Source organism: Electrophorus electricus, chromosome 2, assembly GCF_013358815.1.
Source record: "Electrophorus electricus isolate fEleEle1 chromosome 2, fEleEle1.pri, whole genome shotgun sequence".
Classification (NCBI taxonomy): Eukaryota; Metazoa; Chordata; class Actinopteri; order Gymnotiformes; family Gymnotidae; genus Electrophorus; species Electrophorus electricus.
The window spans coordinates 10,178,194-10,199,523 of NC_049536.1; the positions used below are offsets into that span (position 1 = coordinate 10,178,194).

General features: G+C 38.6%; 1 protein-coding gene across 1 annotated transcript; it reads right to left on the reverse strand.

Moving 5' to 3' along the window:
• Positions 1 to 94: 94 nt before the first annotated feature.
• On the reverse strand, positions 95 to 20,941 carry muc2.1 (mucin 2.1). Its single transcript, XM_035523712.1, has 27 exons — positions 20,866 to 20,941; positions 19,200 to 19,461; positions 18,944 to 19,058; positions 18,113 to 18,203; positions 17,542 to 17,666; positions 16,947 to 17,169; positions 15,726 to 15,851; positions 15,424 to 15,538; positions 15,115 to 15,253; positions 14,669 to 14,782; positions 14,312 to 14,378; positions 12,009 to 12,146; positions 11,542 to 11,706; positions 11,305 to 11,399; positions 11,019 to 11,145; positions 10,603 to 10,858; positions 10,446 to 10,498; positions 8,204 to 8,304; positions 7,700 to 7,851; positions 4,640 to 4,778; positions 4,177 to 4,281; positions 3,885 to 4,064; positions 3,398 to 3,637; positions 3,117 to 3,273; positions 2,549 to 2,677; positions 1,555 to 1,702; positions 95 to 158 (listed from the first exon to the last, which is right to left on the reverse strand). Exons 1-27 carry the CDS (start codon positions 20,939 to 20,941, stop codon positions 95 to 97), a joined length of 3,702 nt encoding a protein of 1,233 aa, XP_035379605.1.
• Between the last annotated feature and the right edge of the window lie 389 nt (positions 20,942 to 21,330).

Genomic DNA, 21,330 nt, shown 5'->3' on the forward strand with positions numbered 1-21,330 from the left:
TGTTTTTGTTGTTTTAGGCGATGGTCTGCTTTCAAATGTTGGTCTGCTTTCACTTGTTGTTGATTTAAGAGGTGTACTTCTTGTTTCTGTTAGCTTAGATGTTGTGGGGCGAGTTGTAATGATTGGGGTAGTTGTTGCTTTCGTTGAACTGCTTCCAACTGATGAAGTAGACACATGTGGTGTTATTGTTGTTACAGTAGTTGTATCGACAGCTTGTGACATAGCTGTCAGACAAGGGGCTGTAGGTTTTGGACCAGTTATAACCGTTTCGTGTGTTTTGGTAGTTGGACCAGGAGTTGTTGATTTTGTAGATTTTCCAGTACTAGTTTTCATGGATGTTTTAGTGGATTGGCTACCTTCAGCTGTTGTACTTGAGACATGAGGTGGTCGTGTAGATGCATTGTTGCTTGTTGATGTAAATGCGGTCGGCAAAATGCTTGATGGTGTTGATGTTTTGGTAGTTTTTACTATTGTGACTGCAGTTTCAGGTGTTGTAGTTACACATGGCTTACAACAGAGTAGCCTAATTTTATAATCAAAACATTTGTATGGCCTTTGTGTCTGTTTGTCCTTTTCACACACTAAACCAAATGAAATATTGCATTGCACAACTTGACCTGTAAGTTGTGTAAAGTCATCAACAGATAGATCAGGGTTCGACACAGCCCTGCACTGAATATTTTCTGGATTTTCACATATTGTTTTTCCATGGTTCTTAATATTTTCATATGTTTCAATGTCACTCCCTGATGCTGGATAATCCACATTGAACCACTCAGACCATTCACAAATAACGCATGGTGTTGTTATAGTGGGTCTTGGTGGTGTCAATACAGTTGTAGATGGCTTTGTGTTCATGACAGTAGACTTCTCACTTGTTTGTTTAGTTCTTGGCCCAGATGTGACCACTGGGGTAGTTGTTGCTTTTGGAGTTTTCCCAGTAGTCCGTGTTTGCTGTGTTGTTGTAGGTGTGGTACTAATTTTAGCTGTTGTAGTTGATATATGAGGAGGTCCTGTAGTTGCAGTAATGGTTGTTGGTGTTGATGTTGGTGATTTTGAGGTTTCACCAAAAATAGATGTAGTTGGTGTCAGTACATTTTTAGTAGTGCTAATTCGTGTAGGAATTGTTGTGGTGGTGATATGGCATGGCTCTGTCTTATTCACAACTGTGCTGTTTATGCAGATGGCCGAGTAACACATTCCCATGTTGTCTGTTACTTCATATATAGTTTCATTTTCACCATATTCTGTTCCATTGTAAAAACAGCACCCTTTTGGGAGATAAAGTACATTACCTCAGGTATCATGTTTCATATCATATAGCAGTTATATGAATGTAATCGTGATTTAAATTGAATTGAATATGTTATTCTATAATTTTATCTATGTATAATTAATATAATGGCTTACCAGGATGTGGCAAACATGTTTCATTTCCATTTTTATTGCAGTAACTGCAAAATGCAATTTTGATTAATCAAAAATACCTTATTTTACAATCATACAATCATTTTAATTATGAATATGTAACTTTATAGTAGGGAATGGCTGTACCATGAATGACATGGCTTTCTACTTGGGATTTTTGCCCCAACATTATACATAGTTCCATCGATGAAGCACATTATGCTACATGTGTCAACACAAGTGTCATTCTCCTCATCAAAAAAGGGTTTGTCAGCCGGACACACTGGATAACATCCTACATAACAGAAACAATAGATTAAAAACTACAAAAATAAACACCATGAAAATTTCAGCCCTAATTTTGACATACAAATCTGTTTCTTGAGAGTGTTTTTTATTATGTTATTTTCATACTGTACAATGTATGAACATTGTCATCTGGGTACTCAGATAAAGTGAAAGCAAGTTTCATCTAATGCAGAGCCAATGCTATTAATACTACTACTAACAGTAATAATAAAAATTGTTAAGATGATGTTTGTAATAGCAAATCCAAGAAATCCCAAGAATTTGGAATAAGCACAGTTACTTAATACCAGTCTCACTTCTATTTGTAACAATAATATACAATTTATTTTATTAAATATTCACATATATTTATTATATTATTATCCTAAGGCCTTGTTTATGCATTCCATGTTCAGGGCCCCTAGGTCTCATTGCTTGTTTGCAGGGCCCTGGGCCCTATAATCTTTCCAGTTCAAACATACTTGCTCTATTTGGTTAAAATAAAAGGGATATAGGAGGTCCAACCTAGAGCCTCCAAACACAGTGCATGCCCAGTTTACACGCGCTAAGTTTTGTGCTGTTCAATCACATGGCCAGCATGCAGGCCCAGGGAGTGCTGCTTTCACAGGCTAATTAATCTAAATGGTAATTATATAGACAAATATAAAGTGTTGATTGATGCTTACCATTGGCCCCAATGCCTTCAAACTAAGCAGGCACATATATGCTCAGATATGTGACTATGTCACAAAATACACTTTTCCATTTATGTGACTATATCATAAATAGGAGTGAAACTGGATTGTTATTATATTGAATAGAGCCAGACAGTATGGACTGGATGATCACTCACCTTCCAGGTTTGGTAAAGGGTCCTTGCATTGGCCTTCACGGTTCAGGCAAGTTTTGTAGCATGGTGTGAGACACGGATTGTAATGCCATGTGCATTCATCTGGTCCATTGTAGTAGTCACAGAACACAGCTGTTGAGAGAAAAAATTGTCTAAGTGTAAGCTCACAGTCAGGAATTTTATAGATCCTTTTGTTGGCATATATTTTATGTGGTATAAATAATATTTTTTTAAGAAGTGTTAGCCCAGTGTTTACAAACACAACCAGCCATTAAGAGTATGACATTATTTAAAAGATTGGAGTTAAACATATCCCCAGTCCCTTGTGTTAGGGTTTAAAAAAACCTAACTTTATTACTCTACCTGTAGGACAGCTGACAAAGGAAAGTAGACTTAATCAAAACCACAATAAAAATCAAGCTATTGACATGAAATCTGATATCATAGTATGTAGGGGTTTAGAATATAAAATATGTAAAGTGCATCAGTTGTATAAAATACTGCATGTAACATAAGTTTTAAGTGCATATCCTAAATTAGTATTTAGTAATTAATGGCAGAAATTTCTTACGGCAGATGTCTGGTGTTCGCCAGGCCACACAGACCCCAGCTTCATTGCAGGCTTGGGCATAGGCTGCCACAGCAGTACAGAAACACTCACAGTCACCACCAGTGTCACACGCACATGAGTCTCTTACACAGTTTTCAAAATATGGGGTCAGGTCCACCTGCACATACAGGAATTCAAACAAATATCTATATAATCTCTTGGAAGCTTCTTAAGGTGGAATGTCCCATCTAAAATTATTTGATTTATTTAGTGGTATTTAAAATAAATTCATGCTACTGTACCATTTTGTGGCAGTCTTTGAATGTATCTCCTTTGATTATACTGCATTGCATTTTTGCCCAAGTGGTGCGGCTCTGACTTTTAATACATGGATCAAAGCCTTGCTCAGCATCAGAACAGGAAGTGTGTGCTTTCCAACTGTTTACAAACTCCATGATGTCAGAAACTTGCAGTTGACCTTGAGTGGTGAAATCATCTTTGCCATTTCCATTGTAGTTTCCACACAATCCACAAACCTCTCCCTAAAAACAGAAATGTGCATCCAGAACACTGACAAACTTAACAATTGAATCCATCGCATTTGTTGTCACTTTTTCACTTACAATTCCCAATTCCTCTTTACTAATATAAACATGAAAGAAAATGTGAATCAGAAGAGCTGGGTAAAAATATGCATTTTGCAAATGTGACATTATACAAAACTCTTCTCCTCTAGAACTGACTATAGCTTTTCACATCAAAGGAAGCTTGATGCTCAGCAGGACTCACCATGTGTTGTGGTTGCAGAATGATGCGTACTGTGGTTTTGCGGTCCCATAACACTGCCAGGCCAGCATCAGACTCAATAACCAGGTAAAGGCCCATGTTTCTCACTTTGTAGTTAATTTTTGGCCCACTTTGAAGCTCGCTTTCTGTTATGATGCCATCTATCAGCTCCAACTGTGTTCTCTGTTGAGACAATTTGTAGCCTATCATAATCTGTGTGTGTTTCATAATGAAGATATCAAAACTCTGTTTACTCTGTTAACATCATGAGTGATGAATAAAGGTTAATCCTTACTCCCAGCAGAATCCGAACAGCTTTGGAACAAGTGGTTCCTGTTGTCCCACAGGGTACATTCTCTGTGATCACATGGAATGTGCCTGTCTTATTTCCACACTTGTTCTTTGAACAATTGAAAAAAGATATTAGATAATAATAAACAAATGCCACACTGTTTCTAAATCATATTAGTTGTAATATTACTTAAACTCTGTTATATTACTTAAAACTGATTATTTACTTGGATACCATTTTCATTTCAATGACTGAGACAGTAAATTCAATATTCATTTCAATATTTTCAATTCCGTGACTGAGATAAAAAAAAAATTTAGTCAATTGATTCATGTGGCTAATACAATAATTTGTTTTAATTCAATCAGATGAATGCCTTGAAATATGTGTCCTGGAGGTATCACACCAGGTATTCAAATATCTTCAGTAAATGGGTTTAGCTAAACAATTACTAAAGTGCAGGTACCTGGACAGCTACATAACCACAGTCTCCATTGAAGCCAAACCTCTGCTTGTCAAATGTATTGTAATGTCCACTGCCATAGATGGTGCAAGTCCCAGGGCATTTTTTGTCTGTGCATTCCCACTTGCCACGTTTACAGGTACTGCAATTGTGTTGATGTATTTAATACATGTATACCAAATGAATATTTAAGATGAAAAATGTATACAATGTAGCTTCAGTTCATCATAACCTCAGTAATTTCATAAGCTCGGTTCATCATAAAGGAATATTTTATGTAAATCTTTTATCTTTAACGCAAATGCAGTTTTGTGTCTCACATTTGCTTTTTTGAGTTGGGAAGTGGATCTACAAGGCTAACATAACAACCTGCAACTAAGGATCAATGGAAGTCTATCTCACAGAAAATCTTTTTCATGAGCAAGCAGCCTATCCTGAACAGGATCCAGCACCCATCACTCTAGCAGATGTCCAAGAAAAGGTCTCAAGTATGAAGAGCTGAACAGCTCCATGTCCTGACATGGTCCACACCTGCTGGGTGAAGAAGCAACTGCACTCCATAAGCACCTGCCAGCACAAATGAACAAGCTGCCAACAGGTGGAACCCACCCTGAATGGTTAACTGAAGGCTAGACATTCCTGATCCTGAAGGACCCCCAGAAAGGGGCAGTTCCATCCAACTACCAGCCAATAACCTACTTCTGCACAACATGGAAGTTCCTGTCTAGCGTCATTGCGGCTAAGATGAGTAGACGCATTGCTCTACATGAGCGGGGCTCAGAAAGGCATTGACAAGAACACCAGAGGAGCAAAGCACCAACTACTGGAGGATAAAACAGTCACTTGAGACTGTAATATCAGACAGACCAACTTGTGCACCGCCTGGATTGACAACAAGAAAACCTATGATTCAGTGTCCCACACATGGATCCTGGAATGCTTGAAGCTGCATAACATAAGCAGGACTCTAAGAGCCTTTATTTAGAACTGAATTGGGCTGTGTAAGACACCCCTTCAGACCAATATCGCAAGTAATCATTACGTGCAGGATTTACCAAGGAGATGCCCTGTCCCTACTGCTGTTCTCTCTATGCCTGAACCCCCTCAGAAAAATCATTAGTAAAAGGCTACAGAATGGAAACATTCTACAGAAACATAAGCCACCATCTCTACAAGGACGCTCTACCAGTTATCAGATATGCCGCAGGCATAATAAGATGGCCAAAGGAGGAGATAAAAGCCACTGACATCAAGACAAGAAAACTCTTTACAAGGACCAGAGGGTTTCATCCCAAATCCAGCACTCTGAAACTGCACACTAAGTGGAAGGAGGGGGGGACGAGGACTACTGAACTTCAGAGCCACTATCCAAGATGAAACAGCCAAGATCCAGGAGTACACCAGGAAGATGGCCAAATAGCAGAAACCTGAGGAGGATGGGGATGAAGAGGAGCAGGTACCATTAGGGGAGGTTAATCCCCTGCATAGTATGTACCAGCTGCAATTAGTGGAAGTGGCTGATATGGAAAAATCCTACCAATGGCAGAAAAAGGCTTGAATGAAAGACATCATGCAGGCACTAATCATACAAGATCTGAATACAAGATCAACAGAGGCTGGGATAGAAGACTGTAGGCAGCAGTAGCTCAGTGGTTATGGTACTTGACTTGTAATTGGAAAGTTGCTGGTTCAAGCCTCACTGTTGGGGCCCTGAGCCCTCTATTGCTCAAATTGTACTGAATCATAATTGTAAGTTGCTTTGGATAAAAGTTGTTTTTTTAAAATGTAGGCTGTGCAAAGATGCCCCTGAGACAATCCTGCACATAACAGCAGGTTGCAAGATGCTAGCAGGCAGTGCATACATGGAACAGCATAACTAAGTAGCTGGCATAACATACAGAAACAACTGTACTGAGTACCAGCTGGAAGCTCCAAGGTCAATGTGGATACACCCCCAAAGGTGGACCATGGGGGACCATGCTAAGTAGGACTTCCAGATGCAGACAAAATCCTAACTGGACATAGTAGTGATGGATAAACAGCAGAAGAAGGCAAAACTGATAGATGATAGCAATCTCAATAGGAATATGAAAAGCTTGAGAAATACCAAGGGCTGAGGGAAGCTGAAAAAGATGTGGAAGATGTACAATGATTCCAGTAGACCCCCAAACTGGGAGAATGGTTCCAGGGACAGGGACAACATCTTAGATCTCTGTTCAGAATAGTACAGTCTGGGGAACAGCTAAGATAAGAGCCTGAGGACCTGAGCTTGAATATGGCAAGGGTGAGTGTGGAATTTATTAGAGAGAGAGTATGTATATATATATATATATATATATATATATATATATATATATATATATATATATATATCTTGTTAGTGACACACACACACACACACACACACACACACACACACACACACATATATATATATATATATATGTGTGTCACTAACAAGATAGGTAGCTAACTGGGTTGCAGAAGGTACGGAACAAAACCTTTTCATAAGCCAAGAAATATCAGAAATCTCAAATCTAAAAATTGAAACATTGATGGGAAATGTGATAGCTATTTTTTTCTTGGCTCCATTTGATACTTTTTGATACCTAGCAGTGAATGGCCCACAGCAGTAGCTACCTAACTAGCTTTATCTCAGATTGGTCCAGTGAGTACATTTTTTAAAATTCTTTTTTGTAATTATTAATTGACCATTGCTGTTCTATAATCTGATGTAATTTATAGTATTCTCAGACACTTTCATGCAGTTTGCTAAATAATTGTGCCTATTAGAAAGACAGGCGAGGTTTGCTTTGACAGCACTGGAGGCAGTTTTGAGGAAGTGTGAGAAGATATGAGCAAATATTTAGGAAAAAGATTTTCAGAGAGATAAACATCCATTACTTGTTAGAAACATTAGCCTCACAGCTTCCATGTAAAATGAAAGAAAATCATACAACCAATCAAATGCATTTGGAGTGAATGGAAAAGTGTTTTTCATCGAGTCACTCCTTGAATGCTAAATTATTTCTATAGTGGAAAAATGAAGCATTATGTACACACCATGAATTGCAACTGTCTGGTATTTTAGCCCCTGCAGCGTATAAGTGTCCATTGTGTTGACAAGGGCATTCATGTTCTTTAACACAGTGACCAAGACCATCATCCAGAAGGCCTGTGGGACACTGACATCCAGATTCGCACTCTGCAAGGTACTGATTTCAGAAGAAGACAATTAACAGAAGATAAAAAGAAAAAGAGAGTGAGAGACAATAGTTAATTGGTGGTACATTTAAGAGATAAATTTAAATTGTTTATGAAGTAGAAGTCAATCCTCTGCCATTTTAGTTCATAATAGAGGCGATAACGGGAAGAATTAATGGGAATATATAATAAATTTGATGTTTAAGCTTTACAGTGTAAAGAAAATGGCTGACAAAATGAAACATAGGAATGCAACAAGGGACAAAAATGCAACAAGTTAGAGTGACAGAAAGATATACAACTAGAAAACATGAGACATCAGTGTTCTGATGTGTGCATGGTTGAAAAGTGTGCAACACTCACACAATCAATGCTGTGGTGTGTGCATGTTTGTGCACACTCTAACCCATGCTTATCTATTGATGCGTCACTGCAGTTAAAGAAGACCTTTGGAGCAGGACAGTCTGCAGGACATAATGAATGTTAAGAGAAGCAATGAAAATTATTTGGTTAAAGGTCCAAGCATTTTAGTTCCCCATTAGTAACCTCTAACTGACAAAATTACACTGAACACTTTACTATACAGTGGTGTGAAAAAGGGTTTGCCCCCATCCTGATATCTTATTTTTTTTGCATGTTTGTGTCACAATCAGTCCCTCACACTTCCATGTTCCGTGATTTCTCTGTCTTGTGCTTTTTAGTTCCATTCCATAGTTTCGTTTTCTCCTCCTCTCATTTGATTTTCAACACCTGTCCCTCGTTTAGTTGATTGTATTTAAGCCCTGTCTTGTTCCCTTAGTTTTTGCTGTTCATTGAATGTTCATTTCGTATGGTTCTTTGTATGCCGTGCCTTTGTTTATCCTAGCTTTCGTATTTCTTAGCCCTGAGTTTTTCCTAGTGTCCTTGTTTCCTTGTTTTAGCCTGCTTCCCGTTTGCCTTCATGTGTTTTTGTTTGTTAATCCCCGTACTTTCTGTGTTGGTAATGTGACTCTGGACCCTTGTAACGACTCTGATTCTGGATTTGCCCTGAATAAATCTCACTCGTCTCCGCACATGCATCCACCTCCTTACCGCTCACCGTTACAATTTGTCACACTTAAATGTTTCAGATCCTCAAACAAATGTAAATATTAGACAAAACACAAGTAAACACAAAATGGAGTTTTTAAAGGAAGGTATTTATTATTAAGGGGAAAAAAATCCAAACCTACATGGCCCTGTATGAAAAAGTGATTGCCCCCTAAACCTAATAACTGGTTGGGCCACCCTTAGCAGCAACAACTGCAATCAAGTATTTGCGATAACTGCCAATGAGTGTTTTACAGCGCTGTGAAGGAATTTTGGCCCACTCATCTTTGCAGACTTGTTGTAATTTGGCCACATTGGAGGGTTTTCGAGCATGAACCACCTTTTTAAAGGTCATGCCACAGCATCTCAATCAGATTCAAGTCAGGACATTGACTAGGCTTCTCCAACGTCTTAATTTTGTTTTTCTTAAGCCACTCAGAGGTGGACTTGCTGGTGTGTTTTGAATCATTGTCCTGCTGCAGAACTCAAGTGCGCTTCAGCTTGAGGTCACAAACAGATGGCCAGACATTCTCCTTCAGGATTTTTTGGTAGACAGCAGAATGCATTGTTCCATTTACCACAGCAAGTCTTCCAGGTCCTGAAGCAGCAAAACAGCCCTAGACCTCACATTACCACCGCCGTATTTTACTGTCGGTATGATGTTCCTTTTCTGAAATGCTGTGTTACTTTTATGCCAGATATAATAAGACACACACCTTCCAAAAAGTTAAACTTTTGTCTCATCAGTCCACAGAGTATTTTCCCAAAAGTCTTGGGGATTATCAAAATGTTTTCTGGCAAAACTGAGACGAGCCTTTATGTTCTTTTTGCTCAGCAGTGGTTTTCATCTCGGAACAGACTCTTATGGGGAGTCATGAACACTGACCTTAACTGAGGCAAGTGAGGCCTGCTGTTCTTTGGATGTTGTTGTGGGATGTTTTGTGATCTCTTGGATGAGCCGTCCAAAATTGGAGTAATTTTGGTCGGCCGGCCACACCTGGGAAGGTTCACCACTGTTCCATGTTTTCGCTATTTGTGGATAATGGCTCTCACTGTGGTTCACTGGAGTCCCAAAGCTTTAGAAATAGCTTTATAACCTTTTCCAAACTGATAGAGCTCAATTACTTTGTATCTCATTTGCTCCTGAATTTCTTTGGATTGCAGCATGATGTCTAGCTTTTGAGGGTCTTTTGGTCTACTTTACTTTGTCAGGCAGGTCCTATGAACTCAGCTTTCCAAAGACGCGATAAACCACAGTTAATCTATGTTTTAACAGGGGGGGAATCACTTTTTCACACAGGGTCATGTAGGTTTGGATTTTTTTCCCCTTAAAAATAAAAACCTTCATTCCAAAAACTGCATTTTGTGTTTACGTGTTATCTTTGTCTAATATTTAAATGTGTTTGCTGAAACATTTAAGTGTGACAAAGAACATGCAAAAAAGTAAGATATCAGGAAACACTTTTTCACACCACTGTAGGTCAGTTTTCCTCTCTACTTATGTAAACAGCTGCTGGACAAAGACAAGATTACGTACCTGTAATAAGGGGCTTCCAGGTGTTGCAGTTGAGTTTTCCATTTGTACAAACACTAAAAGGGCAGAAATGTTGGACTCTTGAAAGGTTCATCATATTCCACACACTTTACTAACTTTACATTCCCATTCTTTTAATTAACCACTGTTAATCTCTTACCAGTGCTCATTTCTGATGTTAATGGACTTGCCAGGTTTAACATGCTCTCCATTGTGGTAACAGGGGCATTTTTCCATGGGCACACAACCACCATTCTCATCCTCATAGAGTCCAGCGGGACAGGCACATCCATCCACAGGGGTGTATTGAGTGCTGCAGCCCTGGCGCTCTGAGCCCAGGGAGTCACATGTGCGCTGGCAACCCTGCAGCATGTAGGAGAAAGTCTGGGAGGCTCGGCAGCGCGCAGTGTATTTATCTGAATTCATGAGAGAAAAGAGGAGAAAACATGCTTAATCCTTTTTTTGCTCTGGCATTCAGCCTCACACTGATTAGACAAAAGGTTAGACCTTGATCTTTTGACAAGAGCCATAGAAAACGCATCCGTCTCTCTTAGGCTGCAGTGTGAATGATCCTACCGCACACTGTGTCTCTCCAGCCTTGCAGGAAGATTCCCTTTGCCGTGCATGCTCGCACATAGGAGGAGAAGACCGCACACAGACAGTCTTCACTCTTCTCACATGTGCAGGCTGAGTACTTGCATCTCTGTACACAAACACTCATGTGTGTTTAGCAATTGATATGCCCAGTAAGCAAGCATTTGAGATATCTTTATTGTAGCACTTAGTTTTGTTTTTGGGCTGCTATAATACGTCATTGATCTACAGTGTTCCATATATGTTTTTAAGGAAACAGGAAAGATACCTTGTAGTATTTCTCTGGGTTAACAGTAGAGTGACATTTAGCAAATTGGCCTTCCTTCTCCTTCAGTTTTAGACACCAGTGCTCTGCATAGCTCTCTAAAGACAGTCAATAAATATTTATCTTTTCTTTCATCTGATAAGCAATTTCTTTAAAGAGAGCTATAATATAGGTAAAGTGATTTAATGATAAAAAGTCAACTATTGGGTGAGGTTTAAGTGAAGATTTTGGAATTCTCACCACTGTCTACGCTGTAGCTGCATGGGTCATCCAGCCTGTCACTGCTGTCAGGACAGTTAGGGTGTGCCTTCCAGGAGTTCCCAAAGGAGGCAGCTGTCCCTTCTACTAAGCCTTGTGGGGTTTTCAGGTCATCAGACAACACCATGTTAAAGTTCCCACACAGACCTGCATCAATACACCCCATGGAGAGAAAATATTTTTGTATGAGTGCCCAAAATATTTTAAGACCATTTTAAGCTACTTTTGCATCCCTGATAGGGGCCCAAGGGATTTTAGAATAGACCTTATTAATTCGATATGAAGTAAGGTGGACTAATATTTTACATATACTACATATGCTTGTATGTTGAAGTAGAGCAAACCTGACCACTAGACTAACAATATGGGATGTTGTTTTATGTCTACCCCTCTGTCTATTCAATTTGTTGACCAGCCATCTAATAATAATGAAATAGACAAGCATTCACCGCAGGTCTTGGTCTGGAAGCTCTTATCCAAAGTGATGTAGAGTTGCATGAGTGGAACAAGCTGCACCTGCATCTGTAGCCCAAAAGATGTCTGTATCATGATGTGGAAGGACGATGGTCTGAACATGGTGATGTCACCTGTGGAATGGGAAAACAGGAATGAGACAGGGGGAAGTATCCTGTTAATGAACTCAGCAGAGCAAAAAGTTTAAAGTCTGTTATATTGCTCTACAGCAGTGTTATTTTTCATGTTTCAGGCTTCATATCATCTATGTGATTACATGCCGTTAAATATATTGCTTGGAACTCTACAAACTAAACAAATCAAAACATACTGTTTTGCACATTTTTTTTGTAAGTAATTTTACACAGCCAAATCACCAATTAAATTAATATCCATAGAATATACAATGTGCACACGTTAGATACACGAGGCTCTAGCTGTTATATATTATACACTGCCTGGCCAAAAAAAAGGTCACCACCTGGATTTAACTAAGCAAATAGGTAAGAGCCTCCCATTGGTTAATTACTGCATGGGTGATTATGTTTCACCATGTCGAAAGACACATCCTGTGGTCGTGGAAAAGATGTTAATCTGTTTCAGAAGGGTCAAATTATTGGCATTCATCAAGCAGAGAAAACATCTAAGGAGATTGCTGAAACTACTAAAATCGGGTTAAGAACTGTCCAACGCATTATTAAAAAGTGGAAGGACATTATCTTCGAGGAAGGAATGTGATCAGAAAAAAATCTTGAATGATCATGATTGGCAATCACTTAAATGTGTGGTGAAATCAATTCGTAGAAAAACAACAGGAGAACTCAGGGATATGTCTAATAGTGAAAGTAAGAGCATTTCCACACACACACAATGCTAAGAGAACACAACGGATTGGGATTAAACAGCTATGTAGCCTTAAGAAAACCACTTATCAGTGAAGCTAACCAGCAAAAATGGTTTCAATTTGCTAGGGAGCATAAAGATTGGACTCTGGAGCAATGGATGAAGGTCATGTGGTCTGATGAATCCAGATTTACCCTGTTCCAGAGTGATGGGCACATCAGGGTAAGAAGAGAGGCGGCTGAAGTGAGGCACCCATCATGCCTAGTGCCTACCGTACATGCCTGTGGGGGAAGTGCTATGATCTGGGATTGCTGCAGTTGGTCAGGTCTAGGTTCAGCAACATTATGTGCCCAAAGAATGAGGTCAGCTGACTACCTGAATATATTGAATGACCAGATTATTCCATCAATGGATTTTTTCTTCCCTGATGGCACAGGCATATTCCAAGATGACAATACCAGGATTCATTGGGCTCAAATTGTGAAAGAGTGGTTTAGGGAGCATGAGACATCATTTTCATGCATGGATTGGCCACCACAGAGTCCAGACCTGAACCCCATTGAGAATCTTTGGTATGCACTGGAGAAGACTTTGTGCAGTGGTCCAAATCTCCCATCACCAATACAAGATCTCAGGGAAAAATTAATGCAACTCTGGAAGGACAGTTCTAACCTAATGTACTGTACTAGGATATATTCTAGTAAATGTGTAACGGATCTGCTGGCCCAAGTGCGGAAGGGCATGGAGCAGGACGCACAGACTCCCTCGACAGATACATTTAATGACATCACATATGAATACTGGTGGCACTCACACACAATATTAACAACAGACATAACGTATGCATTTAAGTAAACACAGACTACAATAATGTTTTAACAAGGACTACAAACAGGTATTAACGTACAACCGCAGACTAACAATGACCAACACAGTACACACACTATCGGAGATTTAAATAGACAAGACAAAAGACACGTGCAGGTGCATACAATTACAAATCGCATGGTTACAAATAAGGTGAAACCCCCTGCATGTGGCAGGCCGTACCATTTGACTTGGGGGCGGGGGGGGGGGGGGGGGGGGGGTGAGAGTCCCGTGACAAAACGACAAAGCACTTTTGTAAGTCGCTCTGGATAAGAGTGTCTGCTAAATGCCATAAATGTAAATGTAAATGTAAATGAACAGAAATAAATGTTGTGACATTGCAGAAGCTTGTGGAAATGATACCATAGTGAATGCATGTCGTAATCAAAGCTAAAGGCAGTCCAACGAAATATTAGAGTGTGTGACCTTTTTTTTTTGGCCAGGCAGTGTATATTCACAGTAGATATTTTAATGTTAATTAAATTCACTCTTTCAGTTCAGCTTGCTCATTTAAAATGAATGACTACAGCAGTGTGATGACTGTGGTGTACTAGCCTACAAGACACCTTACTCGATAAATCACTCTTACCTGTGGTGTAAGGGAGGGTGATCTCGCCATTGTGCCTGACTAGGCCATCTTCTTTGATGATTAACGCCTTTATACAAGAGATTCACCAGAAGGATAGTTCATATTAATGTTATGTTTAGCTTTTCAACATTATTTTGCTTCCCAAACCTTTCCACAACTTTCTTTGGAAATTATTAATTAGTGCAATTTTTTGTTGCATTATTTATAATTGTGTTTACATTTTGTATTATTATTATTATTATTATTATTATTAGTAGTAGTAGTAGTAGTAGTAGTAGTAGTAGTAGTAGTGTGAAGAAGAAGAAGAAGAAGAAGAAGAAGAAGAAGAGTGCAAATACTGGCAGAATGGAAACGCACATTATTCTTGTCATTGTTGAGTAGCAGGGCAATGGATTTCAGGCAGGTGTCAGTTTTTTGAGCAACACAGGGAATAAGCTGACCCAAAATAAGGAACTTAGATCCTACACAGTCCTGCAGAAACAGAGACGAAGGAAACATCTATTATTATAGGTTGAAATATATACTACACAAGGTTTTGAGCATGTAGAATGCCAGTGATACATGATCAGGATCACTGAACCTTTGCTAAGAAAACCTGTTTCCCAGTTATTCCTGCTTTTCATTCAAAAATTTTAAAGGGTGGGCTGCAGCATGGGGACAGCACCCACAAATAATACACTCTTTTCAGGAAACCATCTTGATCTTTAGGACAAATAGAAATTGTTTTCTTCTTTGAAATGTTTGCAATTTCAAAAGTAATTACAACTGTACATATATTACACCTTAAGAGTTAGTTTACTCACCTTGGAAAGGACATAGTAGCAGTCCCCATGGAAGGTAAACTCTTTACCATCATAAGTAGTAAAGTGTGAACCCTCCTCTACAGCACACACACCTGGGGTTGGCAGACGCTCACATGCCCAACTGCCATTTTGACACACACTAGAACACATAGAATTATCAGTCTGGAGCAGCACAGCAAACAAACAATTATCCATGTAACCTGCAGCTTAAATAGTGAAACAAATGGTTAAAGACATAGAATGTACTTGGCATAAAGTATGTAGATTGGTCTGTTTTGTTCATGATGGGAAATAGTACTATTTCAGTACCATTCTTCGTCATCCTTGAGGAGCACATCTCCAGGGTTATAGGTCTGATTGTGCTTACACTGGCACTCTTCCTGAGGGATGCATCCCTTCTCTGAGATGTTATCAAACACAGTACCTGCAGCAACCAGTTTAGCCCCCCCCCCCACACACACATGCACATCAGTATACATCGTGTTACAACCTTACATTTTGTAGTAATATAAGAGATCATGAGAAACATGCCTGTATTCTTGCTTGTCATATGATGTTCAAAAAATGGCCTGTAAAATGGTGTGTGATGTAAGGATATATGTATGACTGACCAGGTGGACAGAAGCAGCCATCCATCTTGTGTTCTTCACACAGTGAGCTGGTGTCTCTGTGTGTGCATGTGTCCACACAGGGAGATCCACTCTCAGAGTACTCCATGTTAAAGGGGCACTGTACCGCTAAGTGAGTAAAACAACAGACAGGAGTAATATTGAGGCAGGATGAGTGGGTGTGAGTGTACTACAACCAGCCAAATACCTATAAGTCACATTACTGCACTGTAACTCTCAGGTCATATTCTCTTATAATAAAAGAAAACTGTATAAAACTTTTACAGAGGCAACTTGTTACGCATATCAAATATTTCAGCATTAAAACTCAATATTCTAATGAAATGTAAGAAAAACAGCAGATACAACAGACACTTCAAGAACTGTATGATTGGTTTTAAAGCCGGACATCACTCAAATTGTTGCTTACTATAAATTGGTGCAAAACATGGCCATGAGAAATATTACAGAGATACTTAACACTCATTACAGATTCTTACTAGATCATTTAAGCCTTCACAAATTGTTCATTTTTTATGTTGATTCAGAATAACAGTAATATCACATTTAAGTTTTGTAATTACTTGCAATTTGCTGTAGTAGCCTACATTCCAACCATTTGTAAACTTGCAGAGTTTATCTACAGTACAGGAACATGGCTGGTGACTTTAAAACCCTTTCATTCTTGATGTCCATGTCTGCAGTCAGTTAATTCATGCCAATTTATTATAAATTATGCTGCATTTATCTGTTCCAATCAAAAGTGTTTAAGACCTTTGACCCTTGCCCACAATCTATGTATTAAATATTTATCTATGTATATCTTTGGTGCCCTGAGTAGACCATTGAGAATTACAAGCATGGAGGTTGAAGAGGTTGAAGAGACCACTGTAGAGGGTGCCATGCAGTAACTGAACTATGAAATGTAAACTAATTTGTGACATTGAATTCCATCCAGAATTAGAGAAATTTAGAATTATTCCTTGGAATAACCATTCATTTGTTCATACAGTTCTGTTTAAGGCCACACTTTGTAATTTAACCCCCCCAATAAAACTATGAACAAAATGCTAAATTGTGATAACACCAAGTGAGAGGGTGCAGAAGAGTGATAAGTCTCTCATTACTAAATCTATCACTGATGATAAGGCTATTGACTTAAAAACAGCATACCTGTCCTTTAAACTAAGAATAATTTATCTTACATTGGTGCAGTGACCTTACCACAGAAGGTGGATGTTCTCCAGTTTGGTGGTATGCCCCCTGCATGGGAGCACTGGCGGGAGTACTCAGACAACGTAAAACACAGAGTAGCAGTGTTTTCCATGTCCCTAGGATGACTCCAGCACCTGTCCACTACACAGGCCTGGATGTAGGGCTCAGGACTTAACACCTTCCTGCAGGAAGACCAGTCCTGACTCTGCAGCAGAGCTGAGCAGTCTCCCTGCTGTACACAGGGAGTAGAGGCAGTAAGCCTGTGCGCAGAACTCCTTAACTGTACCATGACACTGCACTTCCTCACATGGTTTATGAAAAACACCTGCCTTGACCTTGACTGGCTTGGTTTAATTAGTAGTCAGATACTACTAATTACTAATTACTATACATATAAATGATGATGATTCAGGTGAACTCATGTAATAATTTTTTATAAACCACAAATATTTCCTGGATGCTAATGGAAGGCAATAGATCAATGTAGTACAAAATCAAATAGAGTAACACTTTGTATCAGTGGCAACAAACTAATTATTTGTTACTTTGAATTTGCAGTGACAATTCAAAGAAACAGCTATTGCTGGAAGAATTTTCATCTTACAAATTTTTGACACTTGTCCACTGTGTCTTGATCAGCCTCATCTTCTTCATAAGGGTCCACACAGCCATCATTGGGCCCATAAATCCTTTGCTTGTTACCAAACTCAACAGAGCCAGTCACGCGAGCTGTATGGCAGAATGTAGCAAACATTCAGAACAAACACATATTCTTATAAGGAGGTCTCCCTTTCCACACTTAATATTATATTAAAAATACAATATTCTCTTGACTGTTTAAAACTAATGTAAACAATTTTTTAACAACACTTAGCCATAAATTTCTCAAATTAAAGCTCCGAGAAAAAAGTCTCTCTGACTGTCCAGGGCATAATGTGGCTGCACTGATCAATCAGGAAACTTATCTAAGCAGGCAGTACATCTTGCCTGTCAATTCTTTTGTGCATGTACACAGCACATAGAAGGGTGGGGAAGTCTTTGTAGGGAGGTGCTCTGGAGAAAGCTTTAGATGGAGGCCATGAGATTAAAGAGAGAGGGTGGGCTCCTTTTAAATCAATTACAGCAACTTGAGGGTTAATCATGCGATTCGAAAAAGCTTTTTTATTGCAGCTCACCTTCAGCCAAGAACTCATTATAAATGGGAATGCCATTGAAGTCTCCACAAAGTCCACAGGTATTATTAGAATATTTAGTGTCTAGTTCCACCTAAGTAAGAAAGACAAAGCTGGTGATTTCTAGAGCAGTTTTACATCCTTTTAATAATTTGTTGTAAATATACTATAAAATACTAAAAGGAAAAATAAGAATTGTTGCAAAGTAAACATTTTTAAATGAAAAGCCTTAGCTCATTAAAAGGGGTTAAAGTCCTGAATGCTATCTTAGATGCTCATCCAAAAATACTGGGGCTCTTCCACCACAGATGACATTTTTGTTTACTTTTTTATCTACTATTTGCAAATCCTTTCATTCTAATGTAGTTTTATGCCAAACTGAAAGCCATCTCACCGTGTTCTAGGCTAGGGAAGATTTCTGAACATTATTGTTAATGTATGTGAATTTGAATTTATGTGAATATATATGGAAATACAGAGCTGACTATGTTAAAAATGTAATTCTTAGAAAGAGCCTTTCCCTTAAAATGCTTTACCTGTATTGCGCTATGCTAACTCACGCAATAACTTTTCTATGTATTGTGCAAAAGATGTTTGAAATGAAATGGTGCAAATTTCATGACTTGCACTAAATCAGCTTCCCCTGTCATCAGTGGTTCAATGCCACAGCACTAGTACCCAATTCATCTGTTGCACTTCAAAATGACTATGTAAAACTAAAGTGCATTTTCATTTAGCTTCTGTATAAAATTCTAGATCCATTTTTGGATGAGCAGACATAATATGGTGCTTTTAAAAAGGTTAAAAAGAACCAAATTAAAGTTGTGATAATACCATGACAGCATCCTCTCTGTTCCACATGACACTGAGGCCCAGTTTAGCATATAATTTAGTGTAAATAGCATTCTTTTCCAGCAGCACCCCTGCTAAATAATAGGGAAGTTTTATACTGAGAGAGAGAGAGAGAGAGAGAGAGAGAGAGAGAGAGAGAGAGAGAGAGAGAGAGGGGATGACAACAGAAAGTAAATGCTGGGGGCAGAATCAAGCACTCAGGTATTAGTGTAATTTACAAACACTACCAGTGTCTTACATCTCTTCGTTGATCATAACCAGTTTCTTGGTGAGCACAATGGCCATGTCTCCTATGGTAACCAGCACTCTGGTGATCTGTGGGTTCCCATGGGACTGTGATCTTTTCACATGTACTGAGAAGCCCTGCACAGGAATTTGGCACTCAGAGACAAGGTTGTATTCACAAGTCCCCTGGAACTGGTACACATCTCCATCAAAGGTTTTAAAGTGGAAATGACCCCACATGCTACAGATGTTGTTGATATGGTTGCTGCGGCGGACTAGGGAGGAGAAACAAAAAACGCACAAAGAAACAAGAGGGTTCAAGATTTTTATGTTTTATGTTTTATACTGTAATACCTAGATATTAAACTTCAAGGTTTCCTTCAAAGTATTATCATGTAATTTAAGAAACTTTATTTTCTATTATTGTTTTATATGTAAAGTACTTTTTGGATTCAAAATGAAAAGTGTTATATAAATAAAGATTTGTATCATTTGTCAGGGCATTACAGAATCAGGGGAGCAATATTGATCCTTATCTTTGTCTTACTCCCCCAGGCTAATACCTGTCACTTTGCTAGTCAACAATTATTCATGAACCTGACCCTTTTACCATGGCAATCAAGATGACAGTGTTCTTAGTTTTGATTGGGACAGATCAGAAACCATTATTTAATCACAGTGAAAATGTTTTTAATGATTTACCATTTCTAAAAGACTTATTAGAAGCATGTATTATAATCACATTTACTACTATCAACTATTTCCATGCTCCTACCATGTCACTGTTAAAACTGTATTGCAAATGGTGCATCACCCCAAAGAACATCCATTTATGAATAATACTGTAGGTAAAAACTGACCAGGAATGAAGGGTGCCAAGGGCACCAAGGGAATATTGCCATTGACAAAGTGTTCTAAGTGTAGTTAACATGCATGCATGGTAGTCAAGCATATTTGTCAGATGCAGTTTTGTTCTCACAAGCAAAAATGTACAAAAGTACAAAAAATGTATTTGTTGTGCACAAAATGTAATTTTGTCTTATAAATGAGCCACAGTTTTATATCTTTTTGTTCTTCACCTATATGCTATAAAATAAGGTGATAATATATCCATCATTTATCAGACTTTTCTTACCAGACTGTGAACAAAAGCTCTGTGAAGAATTTGGTACAGTAATGATAGTCTCATCTTCATATTTTTCAGTGAACTATCAGAAACATTTGCGATATTTGTCCTTCTTTGGTTTTATACTATGATGTAAAAATTTATTCCCCATATGACTACAAATATTTTATAAATATGAATTAGCTAACCTTATTAATCTGTATTTGTGTTTTAAGAAATAGTTACTATTGTATAATGTATAATTGTCTCTACATTATAATTACTTTCCATGTCATGTTCTTGTTGTGGTGACATTGTGATGTAATTAGCAGAATAACCCCTATATATTTTGGCAAATTTTGACAAGTATAATTTCTACCACAATACATGTAAGAATTATTGAAATACTAAAAGCAATTCAAAAAATCTAATTGCAGTAATTACAAACATAGCTATAAACTATGTTGAATATTCTAACACAAATATTCACATTCTTATGAAAACATACAAATACCAAAAGTATCTAATTAACTTGACACTATTAGTGCTGTTCAAAGTGTTCATCATCTCTTACCCCTAATAGCATTTGCCTGGAGGCCCCAGCTAAGAGCCAGGAGCAGTACACACAGTGCAGGTGTCCTCCACTCCATGGTGGGCTCGAGAGTGGGTCTGGGTACACTCTTCAGGTAAAGTGCACGTAGTGCTGGGTCAGTCCTCTCTCAGCCCCCTTATATTCCTCCTATTCATGTCTCTCTGCTTCCCTCCCTCTTTGGGAGGAACTTTCAATCTATGCCACTTTTATTTGGACATGACAAACAAAAGGCCAGTCTGGTATTTTAATGGTCCAGTATGTGTATGCTTGTGTGTACATGTACTTCATGCCTGTGTGTGTGGGCACATATGCTTAGTGGACCCTGCATGGGTGCATGCACCCATCCCTATATTGCAGGGGCATATTCTTACTCCAACTGCAACTTCGCTTGAGGGGGAATGATTTAAGGCAGTGGTAATAACATAAGGTGCTAAACCATAGAGTGGA